This window comes from Amphiura filiformis, chromosome 8 (genome assembly GCF_039555335.1).
Source record: "Amphiura filiformis chromosome 8, Afil_fr2py, whole genome shotgun sequence".
Classification (NCBI taxonomy): domain Eukaryota; kingdom Metazoa; phylum Echinodermata; class Ophiuroidea; order Amphilepidida; family Amphiuridae; genus Amphiura; species Amphiura filiformis.
Genome location: NC_092635.1, coordinates 20535285 through 20555644, shown reverse-complemented (window position 1 = coordinate 20555644; position 20360 = coordinate 20535285). Strand labels below are relative to the sequence as shown.

General features: G+C 35.7%; 1 protein-coding gene across 3 annotated transcripts in view; it reads right to left on the bottom strand.

The window, feature by feature from the left end:
* Window positions 1-3175: 3175 nt before the first annotated feature.
* LOC140158782 (tumor necrosis factor alpha-induced protein 8-like protein) overlaps window positions 3176-20360 on the bottom strand; it is a 67394-nt gene continuing 50209 nt past the window's right edge. The window contains exons 1-2 of one of the 3 annotated variants that reach the window (XM_072181994.1): window positions 13051-13468; window positions 3176-6288 (exon numbers count right to left, since the gene is read on the bottom strand). In XM_072181994.1, coding sequence (XP_072038095.1) covers window positions 5723-6288; window positions 13051-13186 — 702 coding nt within the window. In that variant the 5' untranslated portion in view covers window positions 13187-13468 and the 3' untranslated portion in view covers window positions 3176-5722. Of the gene's footprint in view, window positions 6289-12755; window positions 12966-13050; window positions 13469-20360 lie in introns of those variants that run through there. The other 2 variants (XM_072181996.1, XM_072181995.1) reach the window with 2 other exon arrangements.

Sequence of the window (20360 nt, the reverse complement as noted above, 5' to 3'; positions counted from 1 at the left end):
AGATTGCGCAGTTGTGTCCAAGACCGAGTTTGTTGTTTTTAGAACTTCAGAGCGTGATCTTGTCACAACGGCGCGCGGCAGCGCAGTACACACGGCGCGGTACACAGGCGCCGCTAGTCAGTCGCGCTATGGCGCATTAACCAAAGTCGCAAGCATGGGTCCGCCACAATTTGAACTGGAAGATAATCAGTTGTCACTACGAAGCATAACAGAGTACATGTGCAGTGTAGACGGCTGGTGGAATAAGTCTAGCTTGCACCTACACACTTGGGTGAAGAGAGACAGCTCTTGCTGGTGGTACTTGGATTGGAACCCACAACCACCTCCTTACTTGCGTGTGGTAATTTGGAAGTCTGACATGCTACATTATTACTAAAATTTTGATCATGGTATTGGGGAGAGGTCTTCTGGCCAAAATACTATACACAAGCTATTTTGCTATTATTGCTGCAAAATAATTTCACAAATTGACAAAATCAATTGTTTTGCAGCAATTAATATTTTAAACTTTGTTGATTGACCTTAAATACTTCTTAAAACCCTTTGCAGCTTCGCTTACAAAATAAGTTACTCACAAAATAACTTGTTGTGTATACCAACACAGATAATCACTCTGGTCTGTAACACAACTCTAATTACTCTATACCTTTGTATTAACCCTTTTCTATGAGATAAAACAGACAAATATTGGACACAGATACAATATGAGCTGTAAATTATTCAACAATTTCCTGACTTGCATACTAAAAATCTACAACAGGATATAAAATATCATCAAAATTAAATACATTTTTTTATATTGTTGTGATCAGTGTTAAAAAGATTCAAAAACACAAAACCTCACAAATACACACACAAGTGATATATTGTTTCATTACACTTATGAAAAATAATTTGAAAAGTAATTAAAAAACACTAAACGTTCAAAATATCACAATCTACAATGACACAATTCAATGACCTCTATGGGTTAATCTAAGCATATGACCTTTGGAAATCATAGGATTCAATCAACATCATACCCATAGACTGTGTTCTTCAATAGTATTTGTTAGTAATATGGGTCTGTGAATTGCGTCATGGGAGTTGAAATCATTTTGACTTGGCTTTGCACATGTTTACAAAAAAGGCACATAGTTATTAATCAAAATAGTTTGAATGAAATATATGATCAAAATATTTTTTGGGAAAAAGTTGTTTAATTACAAAAATCTAGCAATTCATTTCAATTCAGTGGGAACTTTTGGGGTAAACTTGAATGGCAACATTGTAATTTCTTTTTCTATTTTTTGGGGGAAAATATAAAATTAATTTATAAATTATGAATGATGCAAACACAACTTGCACATAATAGCATCTGAAACATGCAGCATATTGTCAAGGATATTGAAACTTCTGAGAGCTATTTTTATGTGTCAAAATGTAGCTTTTCTAATACATGTAGAATTGGAGTGGGTAAACTACAAAATGGCCATGCCATATTGTATTGAAACTTTCAAATAGATCTTGGAAACAGAGTGATTTGGGAAGAATTTGCTTACAATTACATTTTTATTCTTTAAAATGAGAGGAAGAATCTGAAGTACATTGTAACCTGATCCCATTTGACCTGTGACCTCACATAGGACATGTGTATAATTCTGGCAGGGAAGCCCTCCTGCAAGTGAAAGAAGGGATCATACCCTATCAATTGCAGGAGAACTTCTCTTTACACCAGAGATCACCTTCTATACAAAGTAACTCTACATAATATAGCTTATGTTTGTGTCACAACCAAAGAGATTACACTCAAAGAGAACCGACTCCCCCATGTTTGTGTGTCACACATGGAGGGCAATATAGAGTACTTGAAGATTATTTCCCATGCGTCTGCCAAACTAAAAAGTGTGCTTGTTTGCGCTCCATGTGTAAAGCATTGTGCCGACAGCACACAATACGTGTTACATGAAATTTGCAATGCTCATGCTCAAATATACACGATCGGAAGCTCAGAGGTTGGTCTCCATGAGTGACAATCCAAAATGGCAGGATTTACCATAGCATTACGCATGGTGCACATTCTGAGTCAGTTCTCTTTGGGTCTAATCTTTTTGGTTACAACCTGGAATTCAACTCATCTGAATATTATGCGGAAGGTCTAAAAAGCAGACATTGTTTTCTTACAAAATTATTCCATTCTTGCAATGTAAAAACAATTACCGTACTGACGCGAGTATAAGCCCACCTTCGAGTATAGTCCCACCCTAATATTTGGGGAAATTTCAGAATTTGTTATTTCCCCGAGTAAAGTCCCACTGCCAATTTTTAACAGAATGGTTCGGAATTTGACAACCCAAATCCGGGCCCAAATCATGCAACTTCATTTGCAAAATGACCTCAAAATTATTTTTGTGACTAAAAAAATTAAATGGAGCTTAATTTTCATTGCTAGATTATTTATTTACCTTGAAACATCCTCAAAATAGTTCACATATTATTGTAAAGAAGATAAAAATTCAACAAAACATCAAGCTTTCACAAAACTCTCGCTGGAAAAATGGAAACTGAATCAGTTGTTTTGTTTTTGTCCACTCGACCTCCATGACCTCAGTCAATCAATCTAACCACTTTCACTGATTTTATTTATTTTCAGTCTCATATTTGCTGTCAAAAATCAATCCTAAATATTTAAAATGCTCTACATAAATCATGGATACATGAATACAATATTTTGGAATTTTTGAAGGATTTTGATGTGAGAAAATGAAGTCCAATTTAGTGAAAATAAACTCTACGGCCGTGAACAAGGCAATTCAAGATGGCCGCCTCCACAGTTATTAAATAAACAATGTGGCGAGATGAGAAGGTGTAAAATAAATTTAAAATGATAGTTTGCATGTCATTTCTTTCAAAGAAATTGACATATTTTATTAACAATATTCCCAACATTAGTGAAGGTAAGGCTAAAATTCCACCCAAAAATATGAGAAAACATGAGTTTTTTACAACTCAAGTGAGACTAGGTTTTAAAGCTTCTAGTGCGAATATCGGAGACCTTGACGTGTATTCACTGTTTTGAAAGCTTAAAATGCACCTTGTTAACTAGCAAATCCTCGTGTAAAGTCCCACCCCCCATTTTCGGTCATTTTTCACCCAAAAAAAGGGTGGGACTATACTCGCGTCAGTACGGTACTAGTAGGCAATGCGTGTTCTTCTGGCACTTTTGCAGTTAACTGTTATCACACAAAATGCTAATATTATTTCTAATACATCTTGACAAACAATTCACACATATTCCATTGCTTTGTTGATGTACAACACTCAATAGAATTTAAAGGGAGTGCAGACTCCTAATAGCCCATGTACTACATTTATACAGAAAATTTGCCATAATTGACTGTCACACAAAGGGCCCAAAATAATGTACCACTAGCATTTTTCAACAAAGGTCTAAATTGAAAGCAAACTGTCAACTTGGACAGTTTTAGATTTTCTGTGACATGCAAATATGACAGTCTCTGAAATCTCCCATTAAATTCCTTGACTACACTGCAAATGTCTATATTGCACACACCACCAATCGGACACATTTTTGTTCACATCAATGTAATGTTTCCTTTGAAAATGGAAGTAATTGAATTAGAGTCACTTTACGCTTTTAGGAGTTAACAAAATGTCCATGCTTTTTTACCTGCTTTATACAGCTTTTTAAGGATACAAATTACCTGTTTGAACACCTTTTTTACCAAAGAGACATTTTATTCCTCAAAGAATGGACACTGATTATTAAACTACTGAATAAGAATGAGATATACCTGTGTGTTTATAAAAAAACAAAACAATGTGCAAATATTATGAAATAATTCAAGATTTTTAAAGTCATGGTTTCTTTAATTTTACAAAAGGTTTTTTATGTGTAAGTCTATGGAGATCCAGAAAATGCCCCTTTTTATTTTGCACAGCATGTTGGTAGAGTACCCAGGTGTTGAATTCTATGGTCCTCTAATCCCAGTGCACATCCATAAAACCTATATGTCTTATATAATATAACTCAATGTTTAGGTTCGAATTAAAAATGTTTTGTATAATTTGTTCAAAAAATTATGCAAAATTATTGATCTATGCATAAATAAGGCATATTAAAGATTTTATAAATCTTACCAGCTTTCTTAACCTCATGACCACTACTGCCTTTCTTACAGTGTCCCTGATTGGTTAAATACATGTATGTGATGATCCGAGTAGCCAATGAAAATCGAGCCCTACTGACTATTCTTATTTGGCTGGTAGTGCCCATGGGGTTAATATAAAACAGATCAGATATGTATTTTGGAAGATATTCATATTCGTACAAAGACATAATTATATGAGATGACTAAAATACAGATTTAGAAAAATTGCCTGTGGCTGAATCCAAATCTATATAAATTGTTATGATGTAAATACTGAATTATTATATTAATTATTATTACAATTTTGATTATATTATTTATCGATGGATCATGGTTTTCAATATGTTAAATTAATTAAAACAAGCCCTTGTTCTATAATCATCTATGTACAATATAATAAGAACAAGTTACATAGGTATGGGCAATATACATTGTAAGTACATAGCACCTTTTTAATGCACAAATACACCCTTGATACATTCATGACAACAGCTATAAACATGCTCCAGACAAACATCTCCCATCACTAGTTAACTATAAAATTATGTTTGCTCCAGACAAAATACATATCTCCAATTGGTTGTTGTTACACGAACTGGCAACATGATTGCATCATGAGAGATGCATACCTCCCAACACTGGTACATTGACAATATGCATAGTTGCATACCTCCACTCACTAATTACCCTGACACCTGTCCAGTAGCTATAACACAAATGCTCATAATCAGTTTTTTGTACGAGTAGTAAAAAATTATAAAAACAAGGCGTATACATATCCGTCCACAACCTGAGGATAATTCACACGCTACCGTTTCTCGTTCTCGGCTGAGAACTATGACCAGTTTGACCCCACATTGTTTTAAAGATTTTAACACTTCCATTAAAAAATATTTAAAATACATATCTAAAATGGTAGATATGCCAGGATAATTGAAGAAAAAAGCAATGATTTAGATGTTACATGCTGAAGTTTAGGGATTCTGAATCAAATGTTTTCCTTTTGTTCAATGGGCCATATCACAAATATACAGCCTCAATATATGTGAGCCACTCTGAGTGTAACATTTATGTTGCTTGATTATCTTTCAACTCATACGTTATTCAACTCAGAATGCCTCAGGTGAGACTCATGACACACACATGCACCCCTACACGCAGTAGGATGCAATGCATACACAAAATATGCAAATTGTATGACTGATGCATGCTATTGCGAATTTACACAAATTTAAGTTGGAATTTTACGGAGGCGTACAGGATAAAACCTCAATTTTCCAAGTCAAACTGGTCAGCAACACCCACAACTCATTTTGCACTTCACAAACTCATTCTGATATGTTTGTTGTATACATGCAATACATCTGGCACTTGAGTTTAGGTATATAAATGACTGAAACACTTTAGTGTTTGGTAGCACTGGACGACTCTGTTTACCGTTGAAACAACTACATCATTATGTAGCATGCTTCTAGTCCAAAGCTTCACTTATGGCATGAAGTCTTGCTGTATATAACACTGTTAGTAAGAAACAACACCGTTTACCCCTGCAAACTGACCCCTCAACATTGTTAAATCTCTCCCTTCTCTATTAGTCTATTCAGAGCAGCAACTATTGGATCTAATTGCTTTCTAAGTGGACAGTCTTTCTCGAATAGTGTATCTAAAAAGTTGTCATCTGAGAAGAACTGGAATATTGATTTGATTCGAAGGGAAGATTTCTCCTTGAGATGTGGCGCCACAAGTTGCGTCAACAAGCTGCAGCACTCATTGATATGTTTGGCAAGGAAGGCCCTGTCATAGGTGAAATCCACCGAGTAGAACGATGTGAAAGTCATGATCATGGTATGGAATTTTTTCTGGAATCTATCAGCTAGTTTGAGTTCATCCGGGCTGAACTTGTTGTTGCGATACAAGAGCCCAACTTTGATTGTCATTTTGATGATGTTTGATATCAGTTTCTCCGCTTTTTGCTTACTCTTTGTGTAATCTTTGCACAGATGGTACACATTATCTAACAGTTGTGCAATTTCATCGCTGATGAAGTTTTTGACGGTATTCCTAGTGCCCAGTTTGGTTAGGACTTTCTTCTGCACACTGAGTCCTATACTCTTGGAGTTGAATCCTCCGTCGGCCACTGCACATGAAACAAATAAAAAAAAAGAGAAAAGCAACACGTTAGATTAGTAAAATTACAATACAACTATAGTACAAATTTATTTGATTGAACATAGCCTGACGAACGCCCGCATACTGAGTTTTTACTTTCTGCCTTGGTCTGTTAAAAATAATTGTCTTTCTGTCTGTCTGTCTCTTTGCCTCTAAATGTGGTATGTTTGTCTGTCTTTTTACTTGTCTGGTCTATCATTTTGTATTTCTTCTTTGAATGTATACCTTGTCTATACATCTCTGTATGTCTGCCAATCTTTTGTTTTCAGTACAGCCTAGCTATCGCAGGTGCATGACATCATCATGGTTAATACCTCTCACTTCACATTGCTTGATATTAAATGACAAAATAGGATACAATATATACTGCTATATCATGTTCAAATTAGTCCGGATTGATGACATGGCCATAAGACGTGTTTCTATTCCATATCTCATTAATCATAGCTGACACAATAAGAATATCCAACTTTTATCTTGGCAATAAACATATGATACAATATTTGCAATGAAATCTATTGCCGTCCTGATTTTCCTTTTTTAAATTTCCAGACAAATTTCAACCTATTGCAATCTACACCCTTTGCACCACCTGGCTACCCAATGATTCCACAATCATTTCAAGACTGCATAATTCTTAAATAGAAAGCAAAATTACATCAAAATACATAATTATTGTTATAATATTATTTATTAACCATACATAATTCTGGAAATTTCTGCATTGCTGGTTTTTCAAATACCAAGGTTGCTTATTGTTTAGATCAAATTTATCACACAATTTACAAAAGGTAGCATGTGACTTTCACACCAAACAGGAAGTATGTCTATATTGAGTTTTTATTGACACTATTTCAAATGTATCATATTCACTGATTTCTATACATCTATCATTTTATTCATAGCAAACAGCTCTTGTATCCTGAGTTTTCAATTATGAGTCCTGGGGTGAGGGTAAAATTGGGGGGAGGGGAGAAATTTTTGGCCAGCCGAAAGGGGGGGAAGCAATTTTTGGCCAGACGAGAGGGATTTTTGCAAGCAAATTTTTGGCACACATTCATGGGGCGCCTTTTAAATAAAACGTTCTAAAAAGGCTTAGGAAAACAGTACTGAAACGCTTTAATATGCAAATTTTCCTGCTTGCTGCGCTCGCAACATATATAGACCATTTACGGTTTGCAAATTGGGATCCAAAAAATTTGGCATGTGTAAAGTGGGGGCAAAAATTTTTGGGCGGGCCGAGAGGGGGGGGGGGGTCAAGCGATTTTTGGCGGGCCGAGGGGGACAAGCGATTTTTGGCGATCTGTTCGGAAATTTTACCCCCCCACCCGGGCTTATAATTATCGCACAGCCCCTTAAAGGCACTTTCAATCAGAGCACCAAGGACTGAAGAAAATTGTCTAAAGTCACTTTAAAATGGTTAATAAATCAGGAAAATATTCTTGTCAAAAATATCAACAAAATATGAAGAAAAAACTGTTAGGTCTGTCTTTGAGATCATACCCCCCTATAGCTATTGTATTTGCATGGAATTCCTCATGCCCAGCCCAGGGGGGTCACTCCCATTGTGGCCTGTACACCATCCACGATAATCAACTTTTGAAAAGCACCCTAAACAAGGATTTAACCCTTGGCTAAAACGATACCCTAAGCAGGTAACACGCGCCTGTAAACAGGGATTTTATTCATTCCATCGAATTTCATACCCTAAATTTCATTTCCGCGTATTGGCAATTGCAATTTTGCTACCCTATTTCCCAATTTTTCATGTTTTTGATACCCTAAACACGATACGCGCGTATCGTGCCTACCCACGAAAAACTACCCTTTTTACGCGTTTTTATTATCGCGGATGGTGTACAGGACACAATGGGAGTGACCCCCCCCTGATGCCCAGACATAAATGAATCATGTATTTTGTCATGAAAACATAAGTGTCAAGCTTATTCACTGTTGGTGTTAGTTGCTACATTCGTAAAATATTCTAGAAGTGCAAAACAGTATAGTTACAACAAATAACATTAACATCAATTAGCACCTGTCAATTTCAGAGATAACCTTGTAACATTGTCACTGATTAATTTGATAACCAGGCAGGTTTGATTCACTCCAGAAGAACTGCCCTGGCTGGGCTTCCACTTTCAAACAAAATGATGTGTGGGGAAAGTAAAGGCTCAGATTGAAGGGTTTCTGAATGTCCCTTCATGTTTGATAACTGTAAGTTGCAATTAACTGATAGGCCTACTATATAACAACTTCACACTTAATCCTGCTCACTGTGAAAATCACTTGATTCCAAAAGAATAAAATGAATAAAAGTAGAAATTGATAAAAATCCAAAACAGGACAGAACTTGTATTGATACTATCTGTTTGAAAGTAATCTATTTCCAAAAAAGCGTAACCAAAGACTATCTCATAATTCAACAAAGGTTCAAAACCTCACTTTTCAAATATAGATGCACAGCACCTGTTTCTGTGGCAAAGAAAATGACTTAGTTCTAGGAATAATCAAACTTCACTATTGTATGTCTAACCCAGGTTACACCTCATTTATTTCCATAGACCTTCACCTTTGCATTTGTTTTTTTAGCATTTTACTTTGAAAAATCAATATAACGCTTCCAAAACAACACATGCCCCTCCGGTGATCATATCCTACCCAGGAAAATGTGGATGAGGCATACGTCACTGTAGATGCAATAGATAATAACTTCAGAGGAACTTTTAATGGCCGTCAAAATCCTGGAAACAAAATATTGTTTCCTTTTAACCAACCTTCGCTTATTCAAGTTGGTGATTCAAATAAATTTGTACAACTTTGATTTGTATGGAAACTTTTGACAAGCGCAAAATTTTGAATATTTTTGGTAAAGCAATTATTTTTTACTCAAAAAACAAGAAAATTCTTATACTTTTTACTAATAATTCACTAAAAATGAAACTCATACTCGAATGCATTGTGACATAACTCAACATTTTGGTGACTTGTAACTCAACTCAAGACTTGACCCTTGAAAGACTCAACTTGTGACTCAAACCGTCAATGACTCAACTTGACTCGTGACTCAACTTTCATGACTCCACTACAAGTCTGCTGAAAGGTCATAGGACTGGTCCAATACAAACACCCACTATTTATTTACTTTCACATTCACATGATATTAAGGATACGATACATGATTTACCGACAAGTGACTCATTTCGGAATGCGATCATGAATTTTGAAGAAAAAAAAGTTTCCACAGACATCGTTGGGATTCGAACCAGCGATTGAAACTTCCTTCAATTACGCGTCTAGCGCTTTACCGTTCGGCCACGGTGGCAGTTGAGTGGAGGAATGTAATGATAAATGATAAATCTCAATCTCATAATGCCATCTTTAGCCTTCTGTTTACTAAAAAAAGACGCGTTTTGTAAAGATAGATTAGCCGTTTTATGCATAAAGAGCACGAACGTTTGGGAAAGCTTTCAAACAAATAATAAAGATACTGATGTGATGATGAAATTGCATAAGTCGGGGAATATATGCGTCGCAATGTTTTGTTTTGGTTTTAGGAATTTGACCTTAAAATTTACGATTTCATGACATTATCATTCGAAATCAACAAAAGATATTTCAACAGTATATGGCATCATTCTTTCTCTAGAATGTTTTATACATGTATGTGAAATAGCTTCAACAATGGTTCGCTGCATAATGGTAAAAACAGCCTTGACCTAAAAAAGGCGAGGGGTACTATATTTACCGCTGCCGGCTAAATTCAAAATTGATATAAAACGTTTGTTTTTGATCGATTACAAAAATTAATTTTGTCATATAAAGAAATTGTGTCTGGCGTGAATTACACTACAGTTTTTATTCTTAGGGCTCTTTGACTTCTTCAAATGATTTTTTAATGATAGAGTGAATCCCCTGGCCCTCTATAATTACGCACAAAAGATCGAGTCCCCTTAACATCCCTCGATATTATTCTGTTTGTAATATTGCACTCAGTGTTGTTGTTACGAGACCTCCCCCCCCCCTCCTAAGATTGCGGTATTAATAGTCAGGACAATTTCTTGGAATTGTTTTGGCAAATACAAGCTGATGATGTGCAGAATAAATGGAATGACAAATAAGGTGTTACATATACTATTACACGACATAATGATGAATCTTCCTCATGTTTTTTTATTAAGAGATCACATGTATAACATTGCATGGATACTTTTCACATTACGCAATTTATATCACCAAAACACATTTTAGCAGATACAATTTGCTTGTATCATGTGTATAGCCGGTGGCTGTCTGTATCATTTGTCACACACAGACATAATAATAATAAAAACTTTTGCACATGTTTCGTTCATTCGGTATTGCTATACATTGTAGAATGGTTAAGGTTGGGTTAGAAGCATGCAAGGAAAATTTGGGCATTTTGACATTTAGAGCCTGCCCTCATTTTTGGCGCATGGTATATTTTTGTTTTTGCCGATCATATTGGTTAGACACTAGATATATTTCCTTTAAGGTTCAAATATCCGAGGGCATGAAAGCATGAAAAATCGTTAATATGCATCTCCAATTCACAATAATTATTGTCTATGCATATGAATATTTATTTACTGCACACATGCAATGCTGTTGCATTCAACTTTCTGCAGAATTAGGTAGCAATGTCATTTTCCGATATTTTGGATCTGAAACCGTTGAATTGCCATGCATGTCTCTGGGACATGTCCTATCTCAAGAACACTAAACGAAGGCATGTGTTACTCAAAAATTGAAATGAATTTTCTCATGTACATTTCAAAAATTGGCCATAAAATTGTTTAATTCTGCATTTTTCTCAACTTTTATATTTGGATCTGCTGGCTATGTTCAAACTTTACTACCGGTATTGGCTTGAATTGCACTGAAAGTGCTAATTTTGCGATCCCATGCTTTGAATACAGATTAACCCTAACCATACTAAACATCACAAAACCACAATTCACAAAGCATATGCACGGGCTGGTATCCTATGTGATGCGATTGCGTCATCATGCGAACAGTCATTTGATCGCGGAAAAGCTTGGACCGCAAAGCTACACCCCCGTGGTAATGTAGGTCCACGCACATGTCTGGCATCCGAGGGTGGTTCAAATTCGCACCTGAGAAAAAAAAGTTTTCTCTGCTTCTTCTTTCTTCCTTCCTTCCTCGCCAAAAAGCAGCTAGGGCGTTAGGGTTAAAATAGATTTAGTATGATCAAATTTGGCATTTATATTCCCCCACCCCCATAATAAAATCAATATATCAAAAATCATAATTAAAGAACCACTGGGAGGAATATTTATTATTTTGAACAAATTTCCAGCTGATTTTATGTATCTGTTTCTTGTTTTTTATTTCATTTTTTAAATCTCATCTATAATTGTATGTCAGTCACCTGCAGCTATATAAATGCTGAGAGAGAATTGGGTTATCAGACGGCAATGCTCCAGATCCATATTCATTTATATCAAGGTACTACCAAAATATATCTGCTGCTTTGTTATCTAATATAGGTAGTCTAACTCAAGAATATCAATTCTATAAAGGTGAAAATGTTCCCCGAAATGTTTGCGCTTTGCTAATTTTTAATGGTTTCGCTTGTTTTTAAATTTGCCATTCTATTAAAGTTCCCTTACAATTAACATACAAAAGGAATATATACAAAGGAACATATTCATGTGTTGTTATTTTTCGCGGTAGCTGATTAAAACATGAAAAATGCCAAAATAATGTTGCACAAAAATGCCCACTTTTACAGTATCTTTACGATATTGGAAGATTTATACTATAAATTCATGTCTGGCAATGATTTACGATATCGTTTTCAAATGGTTTTTTTTCTCTTCAAACAATCATACCAATTTGAAAAAAAAATGAAAGTAATCACTCATATAAATGAGGAAGAAGTGCATTTCGTCAACAAAGTATTTAAAATGGGTTGTTGTTTTTTTGCAATGGACGGTACAGCTCATCATGTTGCCCATAATGCGACACAATCTAATATTCAACTCGATTATTATCCTTGGTTACAAATTAACACACACATATCCCCACCGCGACAACACACCCATACCATGCAAACCATGAAGATGTACAACGATATACTTGAATTTTAACTTTTCAACCGCAGACACATACATTTGAACTTTGAATTTTTACATTAATCAATACTATGGACTGTAACTTTTCACAATCCAAGTGCAGACACACCTTACATGTACCTTCAACAGCAGTCATTGCTTATACATTTTATGCTGTTTAGTTATAGATCAAGAAACACTGGCCTGTGCATCCGTAATCACTCAGGTTTGTCTTCATTTGCAAGTGTTTACTAAAGCACACACACACACACACCCCAGTACACCCCAACACGCATATTCCTGTTTAAAATAATAGAAATTATACACTGCAACTTACTTGTCTCTTTTCCCAACAGTATCTCCTAGCTACGTGAAACTTTGTCACCAAATTATGAGATCTAGACTAACAAGTTGATCCAATTTTCGAGTAAAATGTCACTAAGGGACATATAACATATAACATATCCTGAACAAACACTAATTCATGGTTAAATTTAGCACATTATATTCCACAAGCTAAGCCCGCAAAACATGAGACATTTATGGTGCACTACCCAAAAGTACAGCCTTATTTTAAAACTATTTCTCCCCATATACATGTGTGTATGTACATAAGATAACCCAGCTCTTACTTCCTCTGCAGCTTCCGCTTGTTCCATCATCTTCCTGTTTTGAGTCCTGGTCTAACATCCCGCCAACTGATCTACCACCAATACCACTAAAGTTTGTATCTGCAAATCTCCTTGAACAGACTTCTGCTGCTGCCATTTCAATTATAAGCAACTAACAAATTTGTTCCTTTTTTCAAATGTACTCACTCCAACAGTCCAACTGCACCTCGGACACTACAGACTATACAGCTATGTTTAGGCACTCTGAAGTCTTTTCCAAAGCAGCCTGTTTCAATTTTAATACTGTCCACCGCTCTAAATGCACACTGTTATGACTTCAATAGACAAATTGATGACTAATAAAAATGAAATTTCTAATATTCTATTGGAACAGCACTGAATTAAGCTTACTAAACTAAGCTACAACTCAACTCAAGCGTCAAAGCAAAACTGACCACTGTCAAATAAAAACTTCTATTTATATCAACAACTGTTGCATTCTAAGAAGAGAGTAATTGAACAAGTGAAAATCACATGATATCCTGCTTGAAATCACAGGTTGTGATATTCTATTGTTATTTTAATCAACGTGGGATCAAACGGGGAATCCCCAATTCATTAGTCAAACTGAATACTAGTATAAGTGAATACAAATAATATTATTTCCCCATCTGGTGTAGTGGTGAGTCACAAAAATACAATAAAATTATATTGTTCTGTGTCTGTGTTAGGAACAATTTGACACTGTTTTCACTACTGTAAAAGTGGCAATTTGATGCATGAAATGTTTTACGCTTTGCAGATTTTAAACTTCTTCAATTGTTTAAGTTTTTTAATTTGTGATTCTTAGTTTTCTAACATATTTTGTGCATTTTTATTTTCACAGTAGCTGTGTTGAGCATGAACAGTGCAAAAATAAATATTCCACAAATATTTCCAATTTTACAGTTGTTTCACCATCCACAATTAGACAGCTATCTCAAGGCTGACGCTTACATTAATTAATAAAGGTAAATGAAATGATGAAACAACCCTTCATACTCAAGATATTTACAATAACATCAAATTACATTCAAAATCTCACACATTACCAAGAGAGATTATTATTTACCTTTTAGTATGACTGCAATACTTGCTATTTTGTATGGTTGGTTAATCTCATTGTATTGCAGCCATAGCATTCCACAAATTACAAAACCTTTTTTTTTTCATTACTTGACTATTGCACAACATGCAATTCAATGATAACCTTTAAAGATATTTGGTATTAAAATGTCAAAATGTTTGGAACAAGCTCAAACTTGAAACTGATAATTTTTGACACAAGTATTTGTGCCATTTTATGCTGTTTATATAAAAATATTTGTTTAACTGTGGATTGTTGCTAAACTGATCATTTAAAGTACCCCATTCACATTGTACAAAAGTCATAATCAATTTCAATAAAGTCACAAGCGACTTAATTCATATTAGTAAATACGTACATGTATGGTAGTCGTAATCAATAATAAAGTTCATCATTTAGTGAATTTGAATGATAAATTACAACTTTTTGCTAATTAATTATCTTGTGACCCACGGCCATCCCCCCGCCATGTACATGTTGTACTTCTGGCTATCACCATGTAATTTATGAAAACAGATTTGACTAATACAAATTACTATTGCATTCAGTGTGCACAACAACTACACATATTAATTCATGCTAATCCTCAACATAATTTGGAAAACAACGTAAATCGGTAGACTTGTGACTAGTGTAAACGTGGTGCAGAATTTACTCTGTGTGAAGCCCTACAATACTAGAAATTTCATTTTAATGAACACAGCTTTCAGCGACTGTACGCGATCCAAACGTATATAATCGTATATAGCGTATTTCAAACTACAGCGCGACCTTGGATACAATAATTGAAATACTAACCAATCATGAGTGAGGTGGCATGGTTGGAATCGCGCAGTATACGCAAAAAGTTGTCACTGTAATTGATTCCATTTTCAAATGAATGATGACCAGTGGCATATTAGGTAGGGCAGAGTTTATTACGGCGGCCAAAATAATATAAAATAACTTGCCACTTTCACACATTTCCCATGCAATTTTCCCAATCAAGTCATTTTTGAAGCAGGGCAGTAGCAATTATTAAGACTTCAATCCCTCTCAATTTTTTTAACAGTATGGGATGGGGCCAAAATGATACACACCGCAAAATGTTTGATCTTTTCCCCTGATAACTGATGCTGGCCCTGATACACTACTGATGATGACTCAAATCATCATTGAAATTTTTCTGAATTATGACCAATTATGACTGTACCTGTGTATATTGATAAAAGAAATGAAATGAATGATTATCAATTAAAGTAAATTACGACTTTAGCCCAATGCAATGGTAAAATGATCTACACCGGGGATCTACATTCTACAGTGACACATTCTAGTAAGAGTATCCGGTAATACGCCTAATAGCTTAGTATAGTCTAGATAGGTATATTGTCTACAAAACTCCTACAGCTCTATACCAGTTTCCGCTTTGGTCATTTCCTTCCTTATGGATGGGTAGAATTTATTCTCAGAAATACTAATATCCATGGGTATCTCCTCCTCATCATCTTCCTCTGAAGAGGCAGTTGTCAAAGTACCCATAACAAATTCCCACACAAATTCCCCATAAATGATCATTTTAAACATATTTTTGTATCTACATGACTGTACTCCACTACTGCACTTCATGCACAGTACCCACAGGGAATGACTTTGGTAAGTAGTGGCATACTGGCTGCTCAGAGAATGACTTTACTTGGGGAAATGGGCACAATTTTCCTGCTAAAATGGGTCAAAATTGGGCTGATCAAAGGAAGAAGCACATGAGGGCAAACTTGTTAGGGCTCATATTGAAATTCCCTTACACAGGAAGGTGTGCGCCATCATGCAGCTTTCCTGTGCTAGCCTTCTTTTGTTAAAATCCTGAGCTGGGTGTATCACTGATGCATATAATCCATCCGTTTTATGACCGAGCTTTCCTGAGGCGCGCGCTTAGCGAGGGGAATCCTGCCTTCTTTCTGTGTGAAAACGTGGTAAGGGTTTTTCAATATGAGCCCTTACCTGGCAACTACCCACGGTCTGTACACCACTGTGTGAGGGCTTAAGCCTCACTCCCAAAATAAAAATTTGGGGGAAAAGACTAAAAATATTTCCTGGTTGCATAATTTTGACCCGGTATTATAGGTGGGATATATACTAATATCGTTTTTTTTCAGAGAAATTGTATATGTGAAGTCTTTGAGTGTCCAAAAAGGGACAAAGGGACATTGGGACAATGTGCATGCGTCGCACACAAAAATTGTTTTTTTATAATATTTTGGGCCGTGATCATTCATCATTGTATGTCATAGGTATATCAAACAGAGACAAACATCCTCTAACTGCCATTTGATATACTGTAGCTTGTGACATTATCAAGCAAAATGAGTTGATTGTCAAGCAAAACCAATTTGATTTTCATTTTTTCTCTTCATATTTTCGACCACTGCAATATATGCTGGATTTAACAGTTTCCCCGTTATAATTTCTTCACTTATAACTGAAAACAATAGAGCTCAATAGCTTCTTTTAGCCATATTTTAAAATCAATTGAAGCAACAAAAGATCCAATTTGCTGCTCAGGTCACATTTGACAAGTTAATTTACTAGCATCAGTGTGATTTTGAGTGACTCAATAATCTTTAGTCATCAAAACAAACATCACTCTTACAGCTTTTCTTTAAAGATGAAATTTCTAACATCTGTGCAAACTAAAATTTAATACTCGTTTTTCAAAGCATGAAATCAGCAGAGAAAAAAATCATTCACAGGGTTTGAGGACTAGTATTATGTCAGCTGTGATGGCCAAAAATGTCATGAGAGTGTCACATTTTATCTATTGAATTTCACTTTGATACATAACATAACTAAGTGTGTAACATTTTTTTTTTTTTTTAAAGCATATTTTAGTAACTTAAGTCCGATTCAGACTTCACATCGCAGGGTGATGCGATCCTACAGCATCGCATGATGAAATTAAAATGTACATTTTAATTTCATCGCGAGATGCTGCGATGTTTGAAAAGCATGTGGGGTCTGCATCTCCTTTTATAGTCATTCTGCCGACTTTGATTTTCTAGCAGCTAATCACAAAGGTGCAAGGCTACGATATTGCAGCGTGATGCGAAAAAGTTGAACAAAACCCAACTCCATCACGGACCGAAATGTCCACCGTGCGATGAAAAACCTGGCTCAGATTTCAGTTTTTATCGCGCTGCGATGTGTAGTCTGAATCAGACTTTGACTAGAATTAAAACTACGACTAAAATGTACTCTACACATGAAAGGAATTATGATGAGATCAAGTACATTTTCACCCACTTTTTGAAACTTTATGATATGATTGGGAGCTGTGCAATAATTTGGAGCCTGAGGGGATTACCAAATAGTGTGCTAACAATTGCTTGTCCCCCCCTTGGTCTGCCAAAAACTGCTTGCCCCCTCCTCTAGGCCTGCCAAAAATATTTGCCTAACCCTTGCACATGTCAAATATTTGGGTTCTTAATTTGCAAACCTTAAACAGTGTAGATATATGATGAGAACGTAGGGAGGAGAAAATTTTGCATATATTTGAACATTTCTGTATTGTTCCCTAAGCCTTTACAGAGTGTGTTATTTAAAATGTGCCCCATAAAGGTGAGCCAAAAATTGTTTACCCCTTTGAAATTGAATTGAAGATACACTGTTATATATTACAAGATCTCTGTCAGGATATATTCTAATGTTGATCTAATCAGCTGAATAAATGGCTAGTCCTTGACCATCACTCCACTCCAACAAAGGTGATCATGAAAGTGGAAATACTGCATCTTTGTAAAGATGGATCAATTAGATAAAATGCCAGAATTTGCCCGATTTAAAGGTGATATTTTAAAAAGGGAGAATTTCTACGGCAACAAATCAACAATTGACAAAGCGCTTCATGTAAGAACAAAACTTAAAATTTTGTCAGGAGAAGAGGGAGTTTAAAAATTTCACTTGGTTAAACATCCGGGAACATTGTCCCCTTTGTCTCCTTTCCACAAGCGTGTGCATAACAACCAGCTTGAATAAGAGGACCTGCCCAAGCGCATACTGATTCTACAAGGCTTTTTCCCTTGTGTGGCATCAGCCCGACCAAGAGAATGCCAATTACATTTCTCTTAGAAGAATCCAAATCCGGGAGAATTTATTTTCATTTTAGCGGAGGAAGGTGATCAGCTTGCAACAAATATAGTTCATTTTACAGGGCTTCATAGATTTTTTTGGTTTATTGCAGGGTGGGGGAGGTTATTCCCTTCAGTCTTCCTGTAAATCTAACATTGGCTCAATTCCTAGGCACTTGCATGATGCCCTCATATTATAGCAAGTACAAAGCAGAGCAAAACATTTCAGGGCCCATCAAGCACACTATTACAGGAGGCAGATGTTTAGTTATATAGCGCGTAAATACTACAGAACCCTAAGGCAGCTATAGCAGATATGTTTCAATATCAACAATGTATCATCCTTCACTTCAGCATTGTCTTGGTCAAATCACATATGGAAAACTCACTACCAATGTCGCCTAGCTCATATGGTTCACTTCCGATGTCTCAACTCTTCAGTTAACAAAATACTCTAAGCATGTGTCAAATTGTGATAATGATTCTTTATGGATTTTTCATACAAGATATTTCTATGCATAAGAGAGCCGATATTCAGAGTTTATAAGTTCAAGACCTTTATTTTCGATGGGCATTACACATTGCATACTTTTACTTTAATAATGCCAATGAAGACAGGTCAAAAGGTCGAAAGGTCAAATGGGTCATACATCTCCAACCTGAAAACAATTGAAACTGCAAGGTATACTGTAGAAAATGAATTTGGCAAGTCTGATTTCCACTGCATTTGAACCCTTGTACTGTACTATTCTACACACTGCCAGATACTTGGTGTGATAAGGGACTGTACAATAATTATGAGCCCCCCCCTCCCGGTAAAATTTCCAAATGGCTCGCCAAAATAAAATCGCTGCCCCCCCCAGGCCGCCAAAATTTTTTATGTGTTTCCGATCACTTTCCGTACAGTTTTCCTAAGCCTTTTTAGAGCGTTTTATTTAAAAGGCGCCCCAAGAATGTGTGCCAAAAATCACTTGCCCCCCTCCCTCTCAGCTTGCCAAAAATTACTTTCCCACCCCCCTTCGGCTCACCAAATATTTCTTGCCCCCCCATTTTACCCTCATCCCAGGGCTCATAATTATTGCACAGCCCCTAACATGCTGAACATTCACTGGCTCCATCTCCATCCAACACATTTGCTTGAATTCACTGGTGGTTGTAAATCAGGACAAAATCTAACCTAACCCAGTGACTCATTAGCACACTTAGCGTTTGTATTCTAACGAATACGGGGCATTGTTTCTAGAGAAATGGGATGACAAATGGACATATAGCTAGTCATAGACATCTGGTAACTGGAGAGCTGTATCTTCTTTCATGCTAATTATCTAGCTTAATAACTACTACACACATAGAATATTACAGCGGCAAGTCCTAAAAGACAAGCTGATGGTCCATTGAATGGAATTGCCCTTCTTATTAAAGTCTTCAAGTGCCTTAAAATATTTGTCATGTTTCACGTATTGTCTTGGTCAATGTCCTTGTAATTGAGTGGGCCTTGAAATAATCACTTGGTGGGCTGGCCATAAGGCCAATTACAATATTGATCCTTAGTTTCCTGTTTCCCTCGCGTCCAAAATCAAGAATGGAAAAATATTTAATTTTTTTTTTTTTTTTTATTTAGGTTTTTTCATCTTTTAATTGACTTTTTAATTACTTTTATTTGCTAATATCTGTTTTTGATCATCTCAACTTTGATTATGAATATAAAACAAGAACATTGTAGGGTCCCCTACTAATATTAATGTAAAAAATCAATTATAAAGGTAAAATAATTAAATCCGTAGTCTTAGTCAAAATGACCAAATGGACTGTTGATAATAGTCACGACCACATTTTCAAAATAAAGAAAGTAATAGATAATTAATAATTAATAGATAATTAATAATTAATAATTAAAAGTCACCTCGTCCTTTATTTTCAAACTTGAAACAGGAAACTAAGAATTAATTGTGAAGGGCCTAATGTCATTTCACTGGTCAGCAAGTGAGATGTGTCATGTTGATATATTGGCTCATGGCTACTATACTATTATACTGTTATATTAGCTCTTTTAAAAAATGGCAAGCAGCTTGAACTTGTTGCTATTCCCTCCATGAAGACAT